This window comes from Schistocerca piceifrons, chromosome 1, assembly GCF_021461385.2.
Source record: "Schistocerca piceifrons isolate TAMUIC-IGC-003096 chromosome 1, iqSchPice1.1, whole genome shotgun sequence".
Taxonomy (NCBI): Eukaryota; Metazoa; Arthropoda; class Insecta; order Orthoptera; family Acrididae; genus Schistocerca; species Schistocerca piceifrons.
Window position 1 is genome coordinate 136,222,287 of NC_060138.1, and position 20,001 is coordinate 136,242,287.

At 55.6% G+C, this 20,001-nt stretch overlaps 1 protein-coding gene across 1 annotated transcript in view; it reads right to left on the bottom strand.

The window, feature by feature from the left end:
• Window positions 1-20,001, bottom strand: part of LOC124789982 (balbiani ring protein 2-like) — a 169,682-nt gene that overhangs the window by 142,152 nt on the left and 7,529 nt on the right. Inside the window, exon 2 of the mRNA XM_047257559.1 lies at window positions 5,348-6,301. Within this exon, the coding sequence (XP_047113515.1) occupies window positions 5,348-6,301 (954 nt within the window). The remainder of the gene's footprint in view (window positions 1-5,347; window positions 6,302-20,001) is intronic.

Sequence of the window (20,001 nt, forward strand, 5' to 3'; positions counted from 1 at the left end):
GTAAAGGTCGGGGAGCCGTCGCTGGCAGTCCACTGAAAGGCGTTTCAGCATCTGACAGTGGATTCGATCTCGCACAGGAGCGGTATCAGGGCAAGCGGCTAGGGCAATGCGAAATTCCCACTCACTGAATGGAACATTGTACGTTTCTGGATGGTGGGTGCGAAACGAAAGGCTACCGCGTTCAATCCGCTCTTTAATGGAGCGGGCGGCCAGGGGTAATTCGTGGAAGCGGAACTCTGAGCAAAATGCTCTGCCAAGCAGTTTTCAATGACATCGGAGTCAGTACAAACTGCTCCATTCAGTGAGATTGGTGGGACGCTGACAGGGGTTCGATGGCCATAGAGGCATCGAATCTTGGCCCATACCTGCGATGGAGAGACATGGAGGCCAATGGTGCAAACATACCGTTCCCAGTACTCCTGCTTGCGTTGGCGGATAAGGCAGCGGGCCCACGCGCGCAGCCGTTTGGAGGCGATGAGGTGTTCTATGGAGGGATGTCGCTTGTGAAGCCAGAGCGCCCGCCGGCGATCTTTAATCGCTTCAGCGATCTCAGGCGCCCACCAAGGCACAGTCCTCCGCCGAGGGGACCCTTAAGAACGGGGAATGGCAGATTCTGTGGCAGTAACGATTTTGGTGGTGACCGAGTGAACCACCACATCAATGTCGTCATTAGAGAGAGACTCAATAGCGGCAATTGAGGAGAACAAGTTCCAGTCAGCCTTATTCATAGCCCATCTGCAGCGACGCCCAGAGGAGTGACGCCATGGCAGTGACAGAAGGATCAGATAGTGGTCACTACAACACAGGTCGTCATGCACAGTCCATTGGACAGAGGCTAGGGCTGCAGATAGAAAGGGCAATTGCTGAGTATGTGCCATGTGCCACACTGAATTTTGGGAAGGCACGATCATTTAAATTCGAAAGATTAAGCTGTGCCAATAAATTCTCTACGGTGGCGCCTCCACCTGTTGCCACTTACCCACCCCACAAAGGGGTATGGGCGTTTTAGTCGCCCAGTAACAGGAAAGGTGGCGGCAATTTGGCTATCAGCGCAGCCAGGACATGCTGCGCGACATCACCATGCGGTGGAAGGTAAAGAACGCACACGGTAACAGCCTGTGGCGTCCATACCCAAACAGTGAGCCTCTAAAGGTGTTTGTAGAGGGACAGACTCGCTGCGAAGAGAGAAGGATATAGATGCAGACACCACCAGACACCCTTTCATTAACTGCCAGGTGCTTATAATAACCCCAATAGTGATGGAGGTCGGGGGTTCGCATTGCGGGAAACCAAGTTTCCTGAAGAGCCTTGCAGAAGAAAGGGTGAAGGCTGATAAGTTGTCGGAGCTCAGCTAGATGGTGGAAAAAACCGCTGCAGTTCCACTGGAGGATAATATTGTCCGTGTCTGAGAAAGGCGTGAAGGGACTAGTGAGGAAGATTACGCCCCTGGGTCACCTGCTGCCTCTGATTGAGCACCTGTGCTAGTGCTATACATGTCAGAGGGACCGGTAAGTTCGAGGTCCTCAGCAGACGCCAGAATCTCCACCTCGTCCTCAGACACACAGCATGTAGGAAGCAGTGGGACGGGTGCCACCACAAAGTCGTTATATTTGGGGACTGCTGCTCTCGCTGTGCCTTCGGTGGTTCAGGCTTGGATGGCTTCACTGGATCAGTCTCAGGGTCGGACGACGACTGAGAAGCCCTACGACCAGGGACGGGTGTTTGTTTCATCCACTTGGGGTGTCCGCTCTTCCGCTGGTCGGAACTTACGAAGGGATGTCCCCAAGAGATCTCTTCCTGGCAAGAGTAGCCGAAGAAGTCTTACTCTTCTCTGGCTGGGATTGATGGACTGATGTCCCCGATGGTTGGGTGGGGGGGAGGGGGGGTGTTGCTCCTGAAGTAGATGGGGAAGGAGCAACAGGGTGTTAAGTGCCCCCCACAATCAAGGGGCTGGTGGATTCTGACCGATCATATATCCAACTGTACGGGACGACACAGGAGATTTGAGAACCATCGTCGCGGCAGCAGCGTAGGTTGAAATCATTGGCACAGGATGGAGCCTCTCATATTTCCGCCTTGCCTCGGAGTAGGTCAGGCGGTCCAGGCTATATTAAATTATCTTCCATTCTTTCTGGAATATCCTACAGTCCGACAAGCAGGGTGAGTGGTGTTCTCTGCAGTTAACATAGATGGGAGGCGGAGCACATGGAGTATTGGGATGCGAAGGACATCCAAATCTCGACATGTGATGCCATAAGTACCAGGGGATGACATGAGCCCGAACTTTCAACATTTAAAACACCGCATCAGTAAACCATCACCTTGACCATCTCGGGTAAGATGTCACCCTCGAAGGCCAAGTTGAAGGCACCGGTGGCTACCTGATTATCTGTCGGACCCCGATGGACGTGCCAGATGAAGTGAACACCTCGTCATTCCAGGTTGGCACATAGGACATCGTCCAACTGCAGAAGAAGATCCCTGTGGAATAAAATACCCTGGACCATGTTTAAACTCTTATGGGGCGTGATGCTAACTGAAACATCCCTTAACTTATTGCAAGCGAGCAACCTCCGTGACCCAGAGCGCGTTTTGACAAGCCCTCCACCTCCCTGAACTTTTCCTCTAGATGCTCCACAAAACACTGGGGCTTGGTCCACATAAATTAGTCACGGTCAACTGGCGTACAGCCTATGTACTGGGACGATTAATCGTCACTGCCTTCTTTAGCCATACGTTCCTTCCACGGAGTAGCCATGGAGGGAAATGATCTCTGATCAAATATCTTGTCGTTGAGGTTAGACCCCAATCTCTTAGAGACTGCTGGTGGAGGCCCAACAAGAGAGATAATGTACCACGCTTCATTATGGGTCATCCACCCTGATGCCACGCACTCCGACCAGGAGCTCTCCCCATGGGCGTCACCTAGCCACAGCAAAGACCACCTGGCAGGATGGCCTTTGCCGGGAGTGTTGATGCCCCAGAGGGTTAGGCATCTACTCCTCGGCATGTGTGTGGAGGTAGCAGCTCAGTTATCAGCAGTGCGATCCCTGTTTAGTCAGGTGGCTACCACCAAGACGGTACATGATGATCCCACCACAACGGACTGGCTACTGTTCTGGTTGTCGGGTGTCGAATATCCATTAATAAACGGAGCAAAGATGGAAGTGCACAATGGAGGGAATGTATGCTACCCAGAACACACTACAGCTGATGTGGCCGGAATCTCAATGTAAGTTGAACTCAATGACAATATCGGGTCTGCCAGATCTTAAAGCAAGATGGATTTAAGATGCACCATATAAGGCGTCCTTTCCCGGATGGTACACACTCACGGAAAATGTGAAAGGGTAATGGTCGAAACCCGTAAGGGGCCATCACAGTTAAGGCCGAAACAGTTGAGACTCCTTTTATTCGCCTCTTACGACACAGGAATACGACGGGCCTATTCTTGCCCCTGGACCCACAGGGAAGGTGGGGTGGGGGGTGCCGAAAACTGCGGTAAGCCAGAGTCATATCCCGACTCCCTTGAACCAGCAACTGTCGTGGGCAATACCCTATCCCCTACTGAAGCACAATGCATTCCACCTACCGTCAAACATGATGAGGACATCAATGAACTGCCCATGTTAACTGAAGATCAGGAGGTGTGCGAATGAGATCCGACGACCGGAGGGCGGGGACGTGCGCGAATGAGACCCAGCGACCGAAGGGCGGGGACGTGCGCGAATGAGACCGAACGACCGAAGGGCGGGGACGTGCGCGAATGAGACCGAACGACCGAAGGGCGGGGACGTGCGCGAATGAGACCCAGCGACCGAAGAGCGTGACGTGCGCCAATGAGACCCAGCGACCGAAGAGCGGGACGTGCGCGAATGAGACCCAGCGACCGAAGAGCGGGACGTGCGCGAATGAGACCCAGCGACCGAAGAGCGGGACGTGCGCGAATGAGACCCAGCGACCGAAGAGCGGGACGTGCGCGAATGAGACCCAGCGACCGAAGAGCGGGACGTGCGCGAATGAGACCCAGCGACCGAAGAGCGGGACGTGCGCGAATGAGACCCAGCGACCGAAGAGCGGGACGTGCGCGAATGAGACCCAGCGACCGAAGAGCGGGACGTGCGCGAATGAGACCCAGCGACCGAAGAGCGGGACGTGCGCGAATGAGACCCAGCGACCGAAGAGCGGGACGTGCGCGAATGAGACCCAGCGACCGAAGAGCGGGACGTGCGCGAATGAGACCCAGCGACCGAAGAGCGGGACGTGCGCGAATGAGACCCAGCGACCGAAGAGCGGGACGTGCGCGAATGAGACCCAGCGACCGAAGAGCGGGACGTGCGCGAATGAGACCCAGCGACCGAAGAGCGGGACGTGCGCGAATGAGACCCAGCGACCGAAGAGCGGGACGTGCGCGAATGAGACCCAGCGACCGAAGAGCGGGACGTGCGCGAATGAGACCCAGCGACCGAAGAGCGGGACGTGCGCGAATGAGACCCAGCGACCGAAGAGCGGGACGTGCGCGAATGAGACCCAGCGACCGAAGAGCGGGACGTGCGCGAATGAGACCCAGCGACCGAAGAGCGGGACGTGCGCGAATGAGACCCAGCGACCGAAGAGCGGGACGTGCGCGAATGAGACCCAGCGACCGAAGAGCGGGACGTGCGCGAATGAGACCCAGCGACCGAAGAGCGGGACGTGCGCGAATGAGACCCACCGACCGAAGAGCGGGACGTGCGCGAATGAGACCCACCGACCGAAGAGCGGGACGTGCGCGAATGAGACCCACCGACCGAAGAGCGGGACGTGCGCGAATGAGACCCACCGACCGAAGAGCGGGACGTGCGCGAATGAGACCCAGCGACCGAAGAGCGGGACGTGCGCGAATGAGACCCAGCGACCGAAGAGCGGGACGTGCGCGAATGAGACCCAACGACCGAAGAGCGGGACGTGCGCGAATGAGACCCAACGACCGAAGAGCGGGACGTGCGCGAATGAGACCCAACGACCGAAGAGCGGGACGTGCGCGAATGAGACCCAACGACCGAAGAGCGGGACGTGCGCGAATGAGACCCAACGACCGAAGAGCGGGACGTGCGCGAATGAGACCCAACGACCGAAGAGCGGGACGTGCGCGAATGAGACCCAACGACCGAAGAGCGGGACGTGCGCGAATGAGACCCAACGACCGAAGAGCGGGACGTGCGCGAATGAGACCCAACGACCGAAGAGCGGGACGTGCGCGAATGAGACCCAACGACCGAAGAGCGGGACGTGCGCGAATGAGACCCAACGACCGAAGAGCGGGACGTGCGCGAATGAGACCCAACGACCGAAGAGCGGGACGTGCGCGAATGAGACCCAACGACCGAAGAGCGGGACGTGCGCGAATGAGACCCAACGACCGAAGAGCGGGACGTGCGCGAATGAGACCCAACGACCGAAGAGCGGGACGTGCGCGAATGAGACCCAACGACCGAAGAGCGGGACGTGCGCGAATGAGACCCAACGACCGAAGAGCGGGACGTGCGCGAATGAGACCCAACGACCGAAGAGCGGGACGTGCGCGAATGAGACCCAACGACCGAAGAGCGGGACGTGCGCGAATGAGACCCAACGACCGAAGAGCGGGACGTGCGCGAATGAGACCCAACGACCGAAGAGCGGGACGTGCGCGAATGAGACCCAACGACCGAAGAGCGGGACGTGCGCGAATGAGACCCAACGACCGAAGAGCGGGACGTGCGCGAATGAGACCCAACGACCGAAGAGCGGGACGTGCGCGAATGAGACCCAACGACCGAAGAGCGGGACGTGCGCGAATGAGACCCAACGACCGAAGAGCGGGACGTGCGCGAATGAGACCCAACGACCGAAGAGCGGGACGTGCGCGAATGAGACCCAACGACCGAAGAGCGGGACGTGCGCGAATGAGACCCAACGACCGAAGAGCGGGACGTGCGCGAATGAGACCCAACGACCGAAGAGCGGGACGTGCGCGAATGAGACCCAACGACCGAAGAGCGGGACGTGCGCGAATGAGACCCAACGACCGAAGAGCGGGACGTGCGCGAATGAGACCCAACGACCGAAGAGCGGGACGTGCGCGAATGAGACCCAACGACCGAAGAGCGGGACGTGCGCGAATGAGACCCAACGACCGAAGAGCGGGACGTGCGCGAATGAGACCCAACGACCGAAGAGCGGGACGTGCGCGAATGAGACCCAACGACCGAAGAGCGGGACGTGCGCGAATGAGACCCAACGACCGAAGAGCGGGACGTGCGCGAATGAGATCCAATGACTGAAGACCAGGACGTGTGTGAATGATTGGTTGGTTGGTTTGTGGGATTAAAGGGACCAGACTGCTATGGTCATCGGTCCCTTTTTCCAAAGACAAAGAACACCCACAGAGAATAAAAACGAGGAACAGAAGAGATCACAGACGATACAGAACAAGAGAAACAGACAAAGACAAGACAAAACAAAACGAACTAAAACCACACAGAGTGTGACGGGTGTTGGCCGACCATAGAAATAAAAAAGGAAAGCGAACCACTTAGAAACACATTAAAAAAAATCAGTTGAAAATCATAGGCCAAAGGCCAGAATCAACACAAAACAATAAAATAAAACAGAAACACTCAGATTAAATGATAAAATCCCCCTGCCCGAATAAAACGTAAAACTAAGTCAGCCATAGTGGAGTTGTCTGTTAAAAGGGCAGGGATCGTATCAGGCAGCGCAAATGTCTGCCTGACTACAGCTAAAAGGGGGCAGGCCAACTGAATGTGGGCCACTGTCAAAGCCGCCCCGCAGCGACATACATGAGGGTCCTCCCGGCGCAGTAAGTAACAGTGTTTTAGCCGGGAGTGGCCAATGCGGAGCCGACAAAGGACGATGGAGTCCCTGCGGTCGGCTCGCATGGATGACCGCCACACAGTCGTCGTCTCCTTAATGCCACGGAGTTTATTGGGTGTAATCCGACGTGCCATTCAGCGTCCCAAAGCGCAAAAACTTTTCGGCGGAGGACTGCCCGCAAATCAGTCTCTGGGAGGCCAACATCCAGAGATGGTGTACACGTGGCCTCTTTCGCCAGGCGCTCAACACGTTCATTGCCCGGGATACCGACATGACCGGGGGTCTACACAAAGACCACAGAGCGGCCGCATCGCCCAAGAGTATGCAGGGACTCATGGATAGCCATCACCAGACGAGAACGAGAAAAACACTGGTCGAGAGCTCGTAAACCGCTCAGGGAATCGCTACAGATCACGAAGGACTCACCTGAGCAGGAGCGGATATACTCTAGGGCTCGAAAGATGGCGACTAGCTCAGCAGTGTAAACGCTGCAGCCAGCCGCCAAGGACCGTTTTTCGAAATGGTCCCTTAGAGTTAGCGCATACCCGACACGACCAGCAACCAACGAACCGTCGGTGTAAACAATTCCAAAGCCCTGATACGTGGCAAGGATGGAATAAAAGCGGCGGCGGAAGGCCTCTGGAGGGACCGAGTCCTTCGAGCCCTGTGCCAAGTCGAGCCGAAGGCAAGGGCGAGGAACACACCACGGGGGTGTACGCAGACGCGCCTGGAAAGGAGGCGGAACAGCGAAAAACCCAAGCCCGCAGAGAAGCTCCTTGACGCGTACGGCGATCGGACAACCCTACCGTGGCCGACGGTCCGGCAGATGGACGACCGACTGCGGGAACAGGACACGGGAATTTGGATGCCCGGGCAAACTAAAAACATGGGCAGCATAAGCAGCCAGTAATTGTTGGTGTCGTACCCGCAGTGGAGGTACACCTGCCTCCACTAGTACGCTGTCCACAGGGCTGGTGCGGAAAGCACCAGTGGCAAGGCGGATCCCGCTGTGGAGAATTGGGTCCAGCACCCGCAACGCAGATGGGGATGCTGAGCCATAAGCCAGGCTCCCATAATCCAGACGGGAATGGATTAACGCCTGGTAGAGCCGCAACAGGGTAGAGCGGTCGGCGCCCCAGCGGGTGTGGCTCAAGCATCTCTGAGCGTTTAGATGCCGCCAACACGTCTGTTTCAGCTGCCGGATATGAGGCAGCCAAGTCAACCGGGAATCGAAAACTACCCCCAAAAACCTGTGGGTCTCCACCACAGCAAGGAGTTCGTTGGCAAGATAAAGCCGCGGCTCAGGATGGACTGTTCGGCTCAGGCAGAAATGCCTAACGCGGGTCTTGGCTGCCGAAAACTGAAACCCATGCGCTACAGCCCAAGACTGCGGCTTACGGATAGCGCCCTGTAGCTGACGTTTAACAGCTGCAATGCCAGTAGAGCTATAGTAAAGGCAGAAGTCGTCAGCATACAGGGAAGCCGAGACAGAATTTCCCACGGCCGCAGCAAGCCCGTTAATGGCTATTAAAAACAGACAGACACTTAAAACAGAGCCCTGTGGCACACCGTTCTCCTGGACGTGGGAGGAACTATACGAGGCCGCGACTTGCACGCGGAAGGTACGACACGACAGAAAATTGCGGATAAAAATCGGCAGGACCCCGAAGACCCCATCCATGAAGCGTAGTAAGAATGTGATGACGCCATGTCGTATCGCACGCCTTCCGCATGTCGAAAAAGACAGCGACCAGGTGCTGACGGCGGGCAAAAGCAGTACGGATGGCCGACTCCAGACTCACCAGATTGTCGGTGGCGGAGCGGCCTTTACGGAACCCACCCTGAGACGGAGCCAGAAGGCCCCGAGACTCCAGTACCCAATGCAAGCGCCGGCTCACCATCCGTTCAAGTAACTTACAAAGAACGTTGGTGAGGCTAATGAGACGGTAGCTGTCCACCTCCAGAGGGGTCTGTCCAGGTTTCAAAACGGGGATGACAATGCCTTCCCGCCATTGCGACAGAAACCCCCCTCGACCCAAAGACGGTTGTAAAGATCGAGAAGGCGCCGCTGGCAGTCCACTGAAAGGTGTTTCAGCATCTGACAGTGGATGCCATCTGGCCCAGGACCGGGATCAGGGCAAGCAGCTAGGGCACTGCGAAATTCCCACTTACTGAATGGAGCATTTTAAGATTCCGTGTGGTTGGTGCGAAACGAAAGGCTCCGACGTTCCAGCCGCTCTTTAATGGAGCGGAAGGCCAGTGGGTAATTGGAAGAAGCGGAATCAAGAGCAAAATTTAGATGCCGCCAACACGCCTGTTTAAGCCGCCGAAAATGAGGCAGCGAAGTCAACTGGGCATCAAAAAGTACACCCAAAAATCTGTGGTCTCCACCACAGCAAGAAGTTCGCCATCAACATAATGCCACGGCGCAGGATGGACCGTTCGGCGCCAACAGAAATGCATAACGCGGGTCTTGGCAGCCGAAAACTGGAAACCACGCGCTACAGCCCAAGACTGCGCCTTGCGGATTGCGCCCTGTAGCTGACGTTCAGCAGCTGCAATGCCAATAGAGCTATAGTAAAGGCAGAAGTCGTCAGCATACGGGGAAGCGGAGACAATTTCCCACGGGCGCAGCGAGCCCGTTAATGGCTATTAAAAACAGGCAGACACTTAAAACAGAACGCTGTGGCACACCGTTCTCCTGGACGTGGGAGGAACTATAGGCGGCCGCGACTTGCACGCGGAAGGTACGATACGACAGATAATTGCAGATAAAAATCTGAAGAGGACCCCAAAGACCCCATCCATGAAGCGTAGAAAGGATGTGATGACGCCAAGTCGTATCGTACGCCTTCCGCATGTCGAAAAAGACAGCGACCAGGTGCTGACGGCGGGCAAAAGCAGTACGGATGGCCGACTCCAGACTCACCAGATTGTCGGTGGCGGAGTGGCCTTTACGGAACCCACCCTGAGACGGAGCCAGAAGGCCCCGAGACTCCAGTACCCAATGCAAGCGCCGGCTCACCATCCGTTCAAAAAACTTGCAAAGAACGTTGGTGAGGCTAATGGGATGCTAGCTGTCCACCTCCAGAGGGTTCTTTCCAAGTTTCAAAACGGGGATGACAATGCTTTCCTGCCATCTCGACGGAAACTCCCCCTCGACCCTAAGACGGTTGTAATGGTCGAGGAGGCGTCGCTGGCAGTCCACTGAAAGGTGTTTCAGCATATGACAGTGGATGCCATCTGGCCCAGGAATGGTATCAGGGCAAGTGGCTAGGGCACTGCGAAATTCCCACTCAATGAATGGAGCATTGTAAGATTCCGGGTGGTGGGTGCGAAACGAAAGGCTCCAACGTTCAATTTGCTCTTTAATGGAGTGGAAGGCCAGTGGGTAATTCGCAGAAGCGGAACTCATAGCAAAATGCTCTGCTAAGCGATTTGCAATGACATCGGAGTCAGTACAAACGGCTCCATTCAATGAGAGCGCAGGGACGCTGGCAAGGGTCCGATAGCCGTAGACGCGTCGAATCTTGGCCCAGACCTGCGAGGGAGTGACATGGAGGCCATTGGTGGACACATACCGCTCCCAGCACTCTTTCTTGCCTTGGCGGATAAGGAGGCGGGCCCGCGCACGCAGCCGTTTGAAGGCGATAAGGTGGGCTAAGGAGGGATGTCGCTTGTGACGCTGGAGCGCCCGCCGGCGATCTTTAATCGCTTCAGCGATCTCAGGCGACCACCAAGGCACAGCCTTACACCGAGGGGACCCAGAAGAACGGGGAATGGCAGATTCGGCGGCAGTAACGATTCCGGTGGTGACCGATTGAACCACCGCATCAATGTCATCAGTAGAGAGGCTCAAAAGAGGCAGCGGAGGAGAACAAATCCCAGTCAGCCTTCTTCATAGCCCATCTGCTAGGGCTATGAGAAGAGTGACGCTGTGGTAGTGACAAAAAGAGCGGAAAGTGGTCACTACCACACAGGTCGTCATGCACACTCCATTGGACAGACGGTAAGAGGCTATGGCTACAGATGGAAAGGTCAATGGCGGAGTAGGTGCCATGCGCCACACTGAAGTGTGTGAAGGCACCATCATTTAACAGCGAGAGATCGAGCTGCGACAATAAATGCTCAACGATGGCGCCTCGACCTGTGGCCACTGACCCACCCCACAGAGGGTTATGGGCGTTCAAGTCGCCCAGTAGCAAGAAAGGTGGCGGCAATTGGGCGACCAGTGCAGCCAGGACAAGCTGCGAGACATCACCATCCGGTGGAATGTAAAGACTGCAGACGGTAACAGCCTGTGGCGTCCACACGCGTACAGCGACAGCCTCTAAAGGCGTCTGGAGAGGGACAGTCTCGCTGTGCAGAGTGTGAAGGACATATATGCAGACGCCACCAGACACCCTTTCATAAGCTGCACGGTTCTTAAAATAACCCCGATAGCCACGGGGGGCGGGGGTTCGCATTGCTGGAAACCAAGTAGCGTGAAGAGCAATGCAGAAGAAAGAGTGAAGGCTGATAAGTTGGCGGAGCTGAGCTAGATGGTGGAAGAAACCGCCGCAGTTCCACTGGAGGATGATATTGTCCATGGCTGAGAAAGGCGTGAAAGGACTGGGAAGGCAATTTACGCCGCTTGTTCACTCACTGCCACCGATTCAGTACCCATACGAGAGGCATCCATGGCATCTGAGGGACCAGTGAGATCAAGGTCCTCAGCGGACGCTAGAATCTCGACTTCACTCTCAGACGCAGAGCGCGAAAGGTGCGGTGGGGTTGGTGCCACCACAAGTTCTTTGGCCTTAGAGGTCTTTTTCTTGGACTTCTCTCGCTGAACCTTGGGTTTCACCGGCTGGGAAGGCTTCACCGATTCAGTCTCTGGGACAGAGGAGGATCGTGAAGCCATACGCCCGGCCGCTGGTGAGGGCTTATGCCACTGGCGGCCGTCATCCTTCCCGCTGGTGGAACCCTGGGAAGGGAGGGTCCCAAGGGAACTCTTACGGGCGAGAGTAGCTGAAGAAGTTAGACGCTTCTCCGGATGATAAGTGGGGACGGACGTCCCCGACGGGTGGGAGGAGGTCGCTCCTGAGGTAGGTGGTGCTGGAGCAACCGGTTGCGTAGTGCCACCCACGGGCAAGGGGGCAGGAGGAGTCTTACAGATTATCGAGCTGGCTGGAAGCCTCGAAACTGATGGGGTTAGCACAGGTGTTGTAGCAGCTGCAGAAGAAGATGTCATTCGCACAGGATGGAGTCTGTCATATTTCCTTTTGGCCTCAGTATAGGTCAGCAGGTCCAGGGTCTTATATTCCATGATTTTGCGCTCTTTCTGAAACACTTTGCAGTCAGGCGAGCAAGGTGAATGGTGCTCCCCACAGTTGACGCAGATGGGAGGCGGGGCACATGGAGTATCGGGATGAGATGGGCGTCCGCAATCTCGACATGTGAGGCTGGAAGTGCAGCGGGAAGACATATGGCCGAACTTCCAGCACTTGAAGCACCGCATCGGGGGAGAGATATTGGGTTTGACGTCACATCGGTAGACCATCACCTTGACCTTTTCTGGTAACGTATCACCCTTGAAGGCCAAGATGAAGGCACCGGTAGCAACCTGATTGTCCCTCGGAACCCGATGAACGCGCCGGACGAAATGAACACATCTACGTTCTAAGTTGGCGCGCAGCTCGTCATCAGACTGCAAAAGGAGGTCCCTATGGAAAATAACACCCAGGACCATATTTAAACTCTTATATGGTGTAATAGTAACGTTAACATCCCCCAAATTGTCACAAGCAAGTAACCTGCGTGACTGGGCGGAGGATGCCGTTTGTATCAGTACTGACCCAGAGCGCATTTTAGACAAGCCCTCCACCTCCCCAAACTTGTCCTCTAAATGCTCGACGAAGAGCTGAGGGTTTGTGGAGAGAAAGGTTTTTTTTTTTGTTTTTGGTAGGGTTTAAGGGCGCTCAACTGTTGAGGTCATTAGCGCCCAGTCACTGGTGTTAGAGCAAATGGAATCTGCTAAAACTCAAGGGGATGGGGGGACACCAGAAGTACCTGACAAAGATGCAGATAAAATAAGTAAAAAGGTTAAATATCTTTGGACAAGCCAGTTAAAGTTATAAAACGCAGAATACGAGCAGCTGCTCGAGCGTCATCAGCTAAAACATCCGGTAAAGATGGCAGGGACAGGATAACACGAAATTGACTAAAACGGGGACACGACAATAAAACATGGCGCACTGTTAATGCCTGACCACAAGGGCACTGCGGGGCTGGGTCACCGGAGAGCAGGTAGCGGTGGCTAAACCGGCAATGCCCAATCCGCAACCTGGTCAGAAGGACCTCCTCGCGCCGAGATGGTCGGGAGGATGTTGTCCAAGCAGTTGGGAGTGGTTTTACTGCCCGGAGCTTGTTTCCTTGGAGGGATGACCAAGCATCCCACCAAAACGACACAAGCCTCTTACATACATCCCCACGAACGTCAGATGACGGGACACAATGGGAGGCTGGCCGAGGCAGGAGGACTGCAGCCTTGGCCGCAGCATCCGCAGCCTCATTCCCAGGCACTCCTACATGTCCGGGAACCCACAGAAAGCTGACAGAACCACCATTATCAGCGAAAGAATGGAGGGACTGCTGTATCCGTTGAATCAAGGGATGGACCGGATAAGGAGCTCCAAGGCTCTGAAGAGCACTGAGTGAGTCAGAGCAGAGTACATACGATGAATGGCGGTGGCGGCGGGCATACTGAACGGCCTGATGGAGAGCAAAAAGCTCGGCCGTGAAGCTGGAACATTGGTCGAGGAGCCGGTATTTAAAGGTGGCGGCCCCGACGACAAAGGCACAGCTGACACCATCGTCAGTTTTGGAGCCATCGGTGTAAATAAAGTTGTGACCGGCAAGTCGAGCACGAAGTTCGACAAACCATGAGCAATACACTGCAGCCGGAGTACCCTCCTTCGGGAGAGAGCTGAGGTCGAGATAAACAGGAACCGGAGCCTGGAGCCAAGGTGGTGTCGGGCTCTCACCCTCTCTGAAGGTGGTAGGGAGGGCAAAATCCAATTGTCGAAGCAGGCGACGGAAGCGGAGTCCGGGGGGCAGCAGGGCAGACACATACAACCCATACTGACGGTCGAGAGAATCGGCGAAGAAGGACTCGTAAGAGGGGTGGTCGGGCATAGACAACAGCCGGCAGGCATACCGACACAGCAGTACGTCGCGCCGGTAGGCCAATGGTAACTCGGCAGCTTCAGCATAAAGACTCTCGACAGGACTAGTGTAGAAGGCTCCGGTCGCAAGACGTATCCCCCGGAGTTGATGGAGTTGAGCCAGCGTAAGAGGGATGGCCGAGCGGATGAGTAGACGAAGCTCCCATAATCCAGCTTCGAACGGACTATGGACCGATACAAGCGAAGCCGGACAGTGCGATTTGCTCCCCAAGATGAACCGCGAAGAACTCTGAGGACATTAAGGGAACGTGTGCAATGGGCCACCAAATAAGAGACATGTGGAGACCAACACAGTTTCCTGTCCAACGTGAGCCCTAGAAACTTAGTTGTGTCCACGAATGGGAGAACAACGGGACCGAGATGTAAGGATGGCGGAAGAAACGCTTTGTATCGCCAGAAGTTGATACAAACCGTCTCCTCTTCAGAGAACCGGAAGCCATTTGCCACTCTCCATGAGTAGAGGCTGTCTAGACAACGCTGAAGGCAGCGCTCCCGGAGGCATGATCTCTGGGCACTGCAGTAGATCGCGAAGTCATCGACAAAGAGAGAGCCTGAGACATTAGGTGGAATGCAATCCATAATTGGATTGATCGCGAAGGCAAAAAGGGCTACACTCAAGACGGAGCCCTGAGGCACTCCGTTCTCCTACGGGAAGACGTCGGACAATACGGAACCCTCACGTACCCTAAACTTTCGATCCGTTAAAAAGGAATCAATAAAAAGGGGCAGGCGACCGCCTAGGCCCCACCTGTGCATAGTGCGGAGGATACCTCCTCTCCAACAGGTATCATAAGCCTTCTCCAAGTCAAAGACCACGGCTACCGTTTGGCGCCTTCGCAAAAAGTTGTTCATGATGAATGCGACAAGGTCACAAAGTGGTCAACAGCGGAGCGGCGGCGACGAAAGCCGCCTTGGACATTAGTAAGTAGTCGTCGAGATTCAAGAATCCAGACTAACCGAGCATTAACCATGCGCTCCATCACCTTACAGACACAGCTTGTAAGAGAAATGGGGCGGTAACTAGAAGGAAGGTGTCTATCCTTCCCGGGTTTGGGTATAGGAACAACAACGGCGTCACGCCAACGCATGGGGACTTGACCTTCGGTCCAGACGCGATTGTAGGTACGAAGAAGGAAGCTTTTGCCCGCCGGAGAAAGGTGTGCCAGCATCTGAACGTGAATGGCATCTGGCCCCGGAGCAGAGGACCGGGACAGTGCAAGCGCACGTTCGAGTTCCTGCATAGTAAAGGGGGCATTATAAGTTTCCAGATTCAGCGAGTGGAAGGAAGGTCGCCGAGCCTCTTCTGCCTCTTTCCTGGGAAGGAAGGCAGGATGGTAATGGGCGGAGCTTGAAACCTCCGCGAAAAAGCGGCCATAGGCGTTGGAGACAGCCACAGGATCAACAAGGACCTCATTACCTGAGGTCAGGCCAGGTACCGACGAGTGGGCCTTAATGCCCGACAGCCGGCGCAGGCTACCCCAAACGACAGAAGAGGGAGTGAAACTGTTAAAGGAGCTGGTGAAAGAGGCCCAACAAGCTTTTTTGCTGTCTTTGACTCTACGGCATTGCGATCGGAGTCGTTTGTATTCTATACAATTCGCCAACGTAGGATGGCGGCGAAAGGTGCGTAAAGCACGTCGTCGAGCACGGATAGCGTCCCTACATGCCTCGTTCCACCAGGGGACGGAAACGTGACGAAGAAGAAGTAGTACGAGGAATGGAACGTTCGGCAGCATTGATGATAACAGCCGTGAGGTATTCGACCTGACTGTCACAACTGGGAAAATCGTGGTCCGGAAAGGTCGCCAGGGAGGAGTACAGACCCCAGGCAGCTTTCAGTATGTTCCAGCTCGAAGGACGTGGGGATGGGGTGTGGTGCAGGAGACGAACGACACAGGGGAAGTGGTCGCTCGAATAGGTGTCAGAAAGGACATACCACTCGAACCGACGGGCAAGAGTGACAGAACAGATCGAGAGGTCCAAGTGGGAGTAGGTATGAGTAGAGTCCGAAAGGAAAGTCGGGGCGCCGGTATTGAGGCAGACAAGATTGAGATGGTTGAAGACATCCGCCAAGAGTGAGCCTCTTGGACAGGACGCAGGAGAGCCCCAAAGGGGATGATGGGCACTGAAGTCGCCAAACAATAAAAACGGCGGGGGAAGCTGAACGATCAGGTGCATCATGTCAGCCCAACTAACAGCAGATGATGGTGGAGTGTAGATGGTACAAACTGAAAAAGTAAAAGCAGAAAGAGTAATGTGGACAGCTATTGCTTGGAGTGGGGTGGTCAATGGGATGGGATGGTAATAAACATCATACCGAACGAGCAACATGACCCCACAATGAGCTGGGATACCGTCCACAGGGGTGAGGTCATACCGCTCCGAGGTATAGTGGGTAAAGGCAATACGGTCAGTCGGGCGCAACTTGGTTTCCTGGAGACCAAGGACGAGCGGACAGTGCAGGCGGAGGAGCAGTTGTAATTCCTCCCGATTAGATCGAATACCTCTTATGTTCCAATGAAACAACGCCATCGCTAGTCAAAAGGTTGGGGGAACGAGACGGGGGAAGAGCTGGTCACCTCGACGGCCGCGGAGGGCCAGGTTGAGAGGGATCTACGCTACAACCGACGGGAGGCGGATCCGGTTCCATCGACTCGTCATCAGCGGCGGCCGCTGACCCTGGTTGTGTAGGACGGGCCACATCGTTTGCCGACGAAAGGCCGGCGGAGCGCCTGGCAGCAGAGCGACCCGGCGAAACTGAGGGCGACCGGGAGCAGCGACTCACGGAGCGTCAGACGAGAGGGGGATAGAGACTTCTTCTTGGAGGCCTTCTTTGAAGGCCGAGGAGGCACAGGGATGGTGAGCTGGACCCGAAGAAGGTCCTCACGCGCGGGGTCCGTTTTGGAACGCCGGACCTCGGAAGCTGGGGTCCGGAACGTTTCCCCGATGGACGCCTGAGAAGAGGATCGCTTCTCAAGTGGCGTGGGGGGAGGAAGAGGAGGAAGGGTGGCCCCTGGGGCAGAGAGGGTGGGGGCCACGGGGGGGGAGGATTTGGAAGGGAGGGATTTGGGAGGCGGAGGCAGAGCCCCCTGATGGGCGGAGGAGGCGGAGGGGGACAGGATAGGGGTGAGGATACCGCGGAAGGAGTGGACACAACTGAGGCAAACGAGGTGGTCAATGGCCCGGGATGGAGGCGGTCGTACTTCTTCCGGGCCTCAGAATAAGAGAGCCGATCCAAAGTTTTGATTTCTTGTATCTTCTTCTTCTGATATGCGGGGCAGTCTGAGGATCTAGGCGAGTGGACGCCAGGACAATTAACGCACCGAGGTGGTGGGGTGCATGTATGTTCCTCACGAAGAGGACGTCCACAATCGCCACAAAGGGGCTCAGCCTAACACCGTGACGACATGTGCCCAAAGCGCAAACACCTAAAACAGCGCATAGGAGGCGGGACGTAAAGTCGCACGTCACACCGGTAGCACATCACCTTTACCTTCTCCGGGAGAACGTCCCCCTCGAAGGCGAGCATAAAGGCCCCGGTGTCGATGCGACGGTCTTTGGGGCCGCGCTGGACTCGCCGGACGAAATGCACGCCTCGGCGCTACAGGTTGGCCCTGAGCTCCTCATCAGATTGGTGGAGAGGAAAGGCTCCCAATCAGCTCTCGTACAAACTAACAATCGGGGTGAATAACGTACCTCCATCTGGAGACTGACGCTCTTCCCCCGGCGTGGCCAGGGAGGGGAACGTTTTCGGATCGTACTTCTGAGCATTAAATTGAGCCCGAGAACGCTTAGAGACTGCTGGCGGCTGGCCGCCAGCGAGAGATGATGTACCACGCTTCATTGCGGGTCATCCGCCCTGATGCCACCTACTCCGACCAAGGGCCCTCCCCACGGGCGCCACCCAGCCACAGCAAAGGCCACCTGGCAGGATGGCCGTTGCGGGAGTCCCGATACCCCAGGAGGATAGGCATCTACTCCTTCGCACACGTGTGGAGTTAACGGCGCAGGCATCAGTAGAGCGATCCCTGTGTTGTCAGGGGGCTACAACCAAGAGGGTACATGGCGGCCGCACCACAACGGACTGGCTACCGTGCTGTATCTTAGGTGCAAAAATGTCCAAGGTCGTCGTCGCTGTTAAAAGAAACACTGCAGAGGGCAGCGTGGTAATCGCACCCAGGGACGCATTCTCGCCCAAGAGATCGAAAACGAGCGGGACACCATTGCAACGACGAGCAATCCGGCTAAAGGTCTAATTGCACGACGGATACAGTGCACCATGTAAGGCGCCCTTCCCCAATTGGCTCGCTCTTCGGAATAATTTAGAAAGATGGAGGTCAAACCCGAGAGGGGACCATCACATAACGCCGAAACATTTCAGACTCCTTTTAGTCGCCTCTTACGACAGGCAGGAATACCGCGGGCCTATTCTGATCCCCGAACCCGCAGGGCGGGGGGGGGGGGGGGGGGGGGGTGAGTGAGATCCAATGACTGAAGACCAGGACGTGTGTGAGTGAGATCCAATGACTGAAGACCAGGACTTTTTTTTTGTGGTTTTAGGGCGCACAACTTCAATGGTCATTAGCGCCCTGACTACTCTAAGAATGCACCGCGAGGCACAAGTTGACCACAACAACTAAAAGGGAAAACACGATAAAAGACAGACTGACAGGCTTAGGATTAAAAAACAGCATCAAATGTCCTTAGCGAGGTTTGCCAAATTGATAAAACGAAGAACACGAGCAGCTGCTCGTGGGTCATCCGCTAAAATGGCATCGAAAGTATTTGGCAGGTTAAGATCGAGGCGCAGTGTGATAAGATCTGGACAGGACATTAAAATGTGTAACTGTCAGCAAGTGCCCACATGGGCAGAACGGCGCCGGCGCAGCCGTCAGCAGATGGCGATGGCTGAACCTGCAGTGTCCAATTCTTAACCGGGCTAAAACGACCTCCTCCCGCCGAGAAGGGCGTAAGGAGGACGTCCAAGCCACGGGAAGAGGTTTTAAGGCCCGAAGCATGTTGTCTGTAAGTGCAGCCCAATCGGCATGCCACAGAGATAAGATGCGCCGACAAATGACCCTGCTAAAATCGGACGAAGGGACACAACAAGAAGCTGTCCGAGGCTGGAGGACCGCAGCCTTGGCCGCGGCATCTGCAGCTTCGTTCCCAGGGATACCGACATGGCCAGGAACCCACATAAAGCTAACTGGAGAACCGACGTCCACCAGCTGCTGAAGAGAGCGTTGGATCCGGTGTACGAAAGGGTGAACCTGGTACGGATCACTGAGGCTCTGGATGGCGCTCAGGGAATCTGAGCAGATGACATAAGCAGAATGTCGGTGGCGGCAGATGTAAAGAACAGCCTGGTAGAGGGCAAAGAGCTCAGCTGTGAAGACCGAACAATGGCCATGGAGCCGGTATTGGAAACTTTGTGCCCCAACAATAAAGGAACACCCGACCCCGTCATTGGTCTTAGAGCCATCTGTATAAATGAAAGTCATGTCGATGAACTTCGAACGAAGTTCCAAAAAACGGGAGTGGTAGACCGAACCGGGGGTGACCTCTTTTGGGAGCGAGCTGAGGTCAAGGTGAACGCGGACCTGAGCCTGGAGCCAAGGGGGTGTGCGGCTCTCGCCCACTCGAAAGGTTGCAGGGAGTGAAAAATTAAGGTGTTGAAGGAGGCGACGAAAGCGAACTCCAGGGGGTAGCAGGGCAGAGACATACAACCCGTATTGACGGTCAAGAGAGTCGTCAAAAAAGGAACGATAAGACGGATGGTCGGGCATTGACAGTAGCCGACAGGCATACCGACAAAGCAGTATATCGCGCCGGTAGGTGAGTGGCAATTCGCCAGCGTCAGCATGAAGACCCTCTACGGGACTGGTATAAAATGCTCCGATCGCAAGTCGTAAACCCC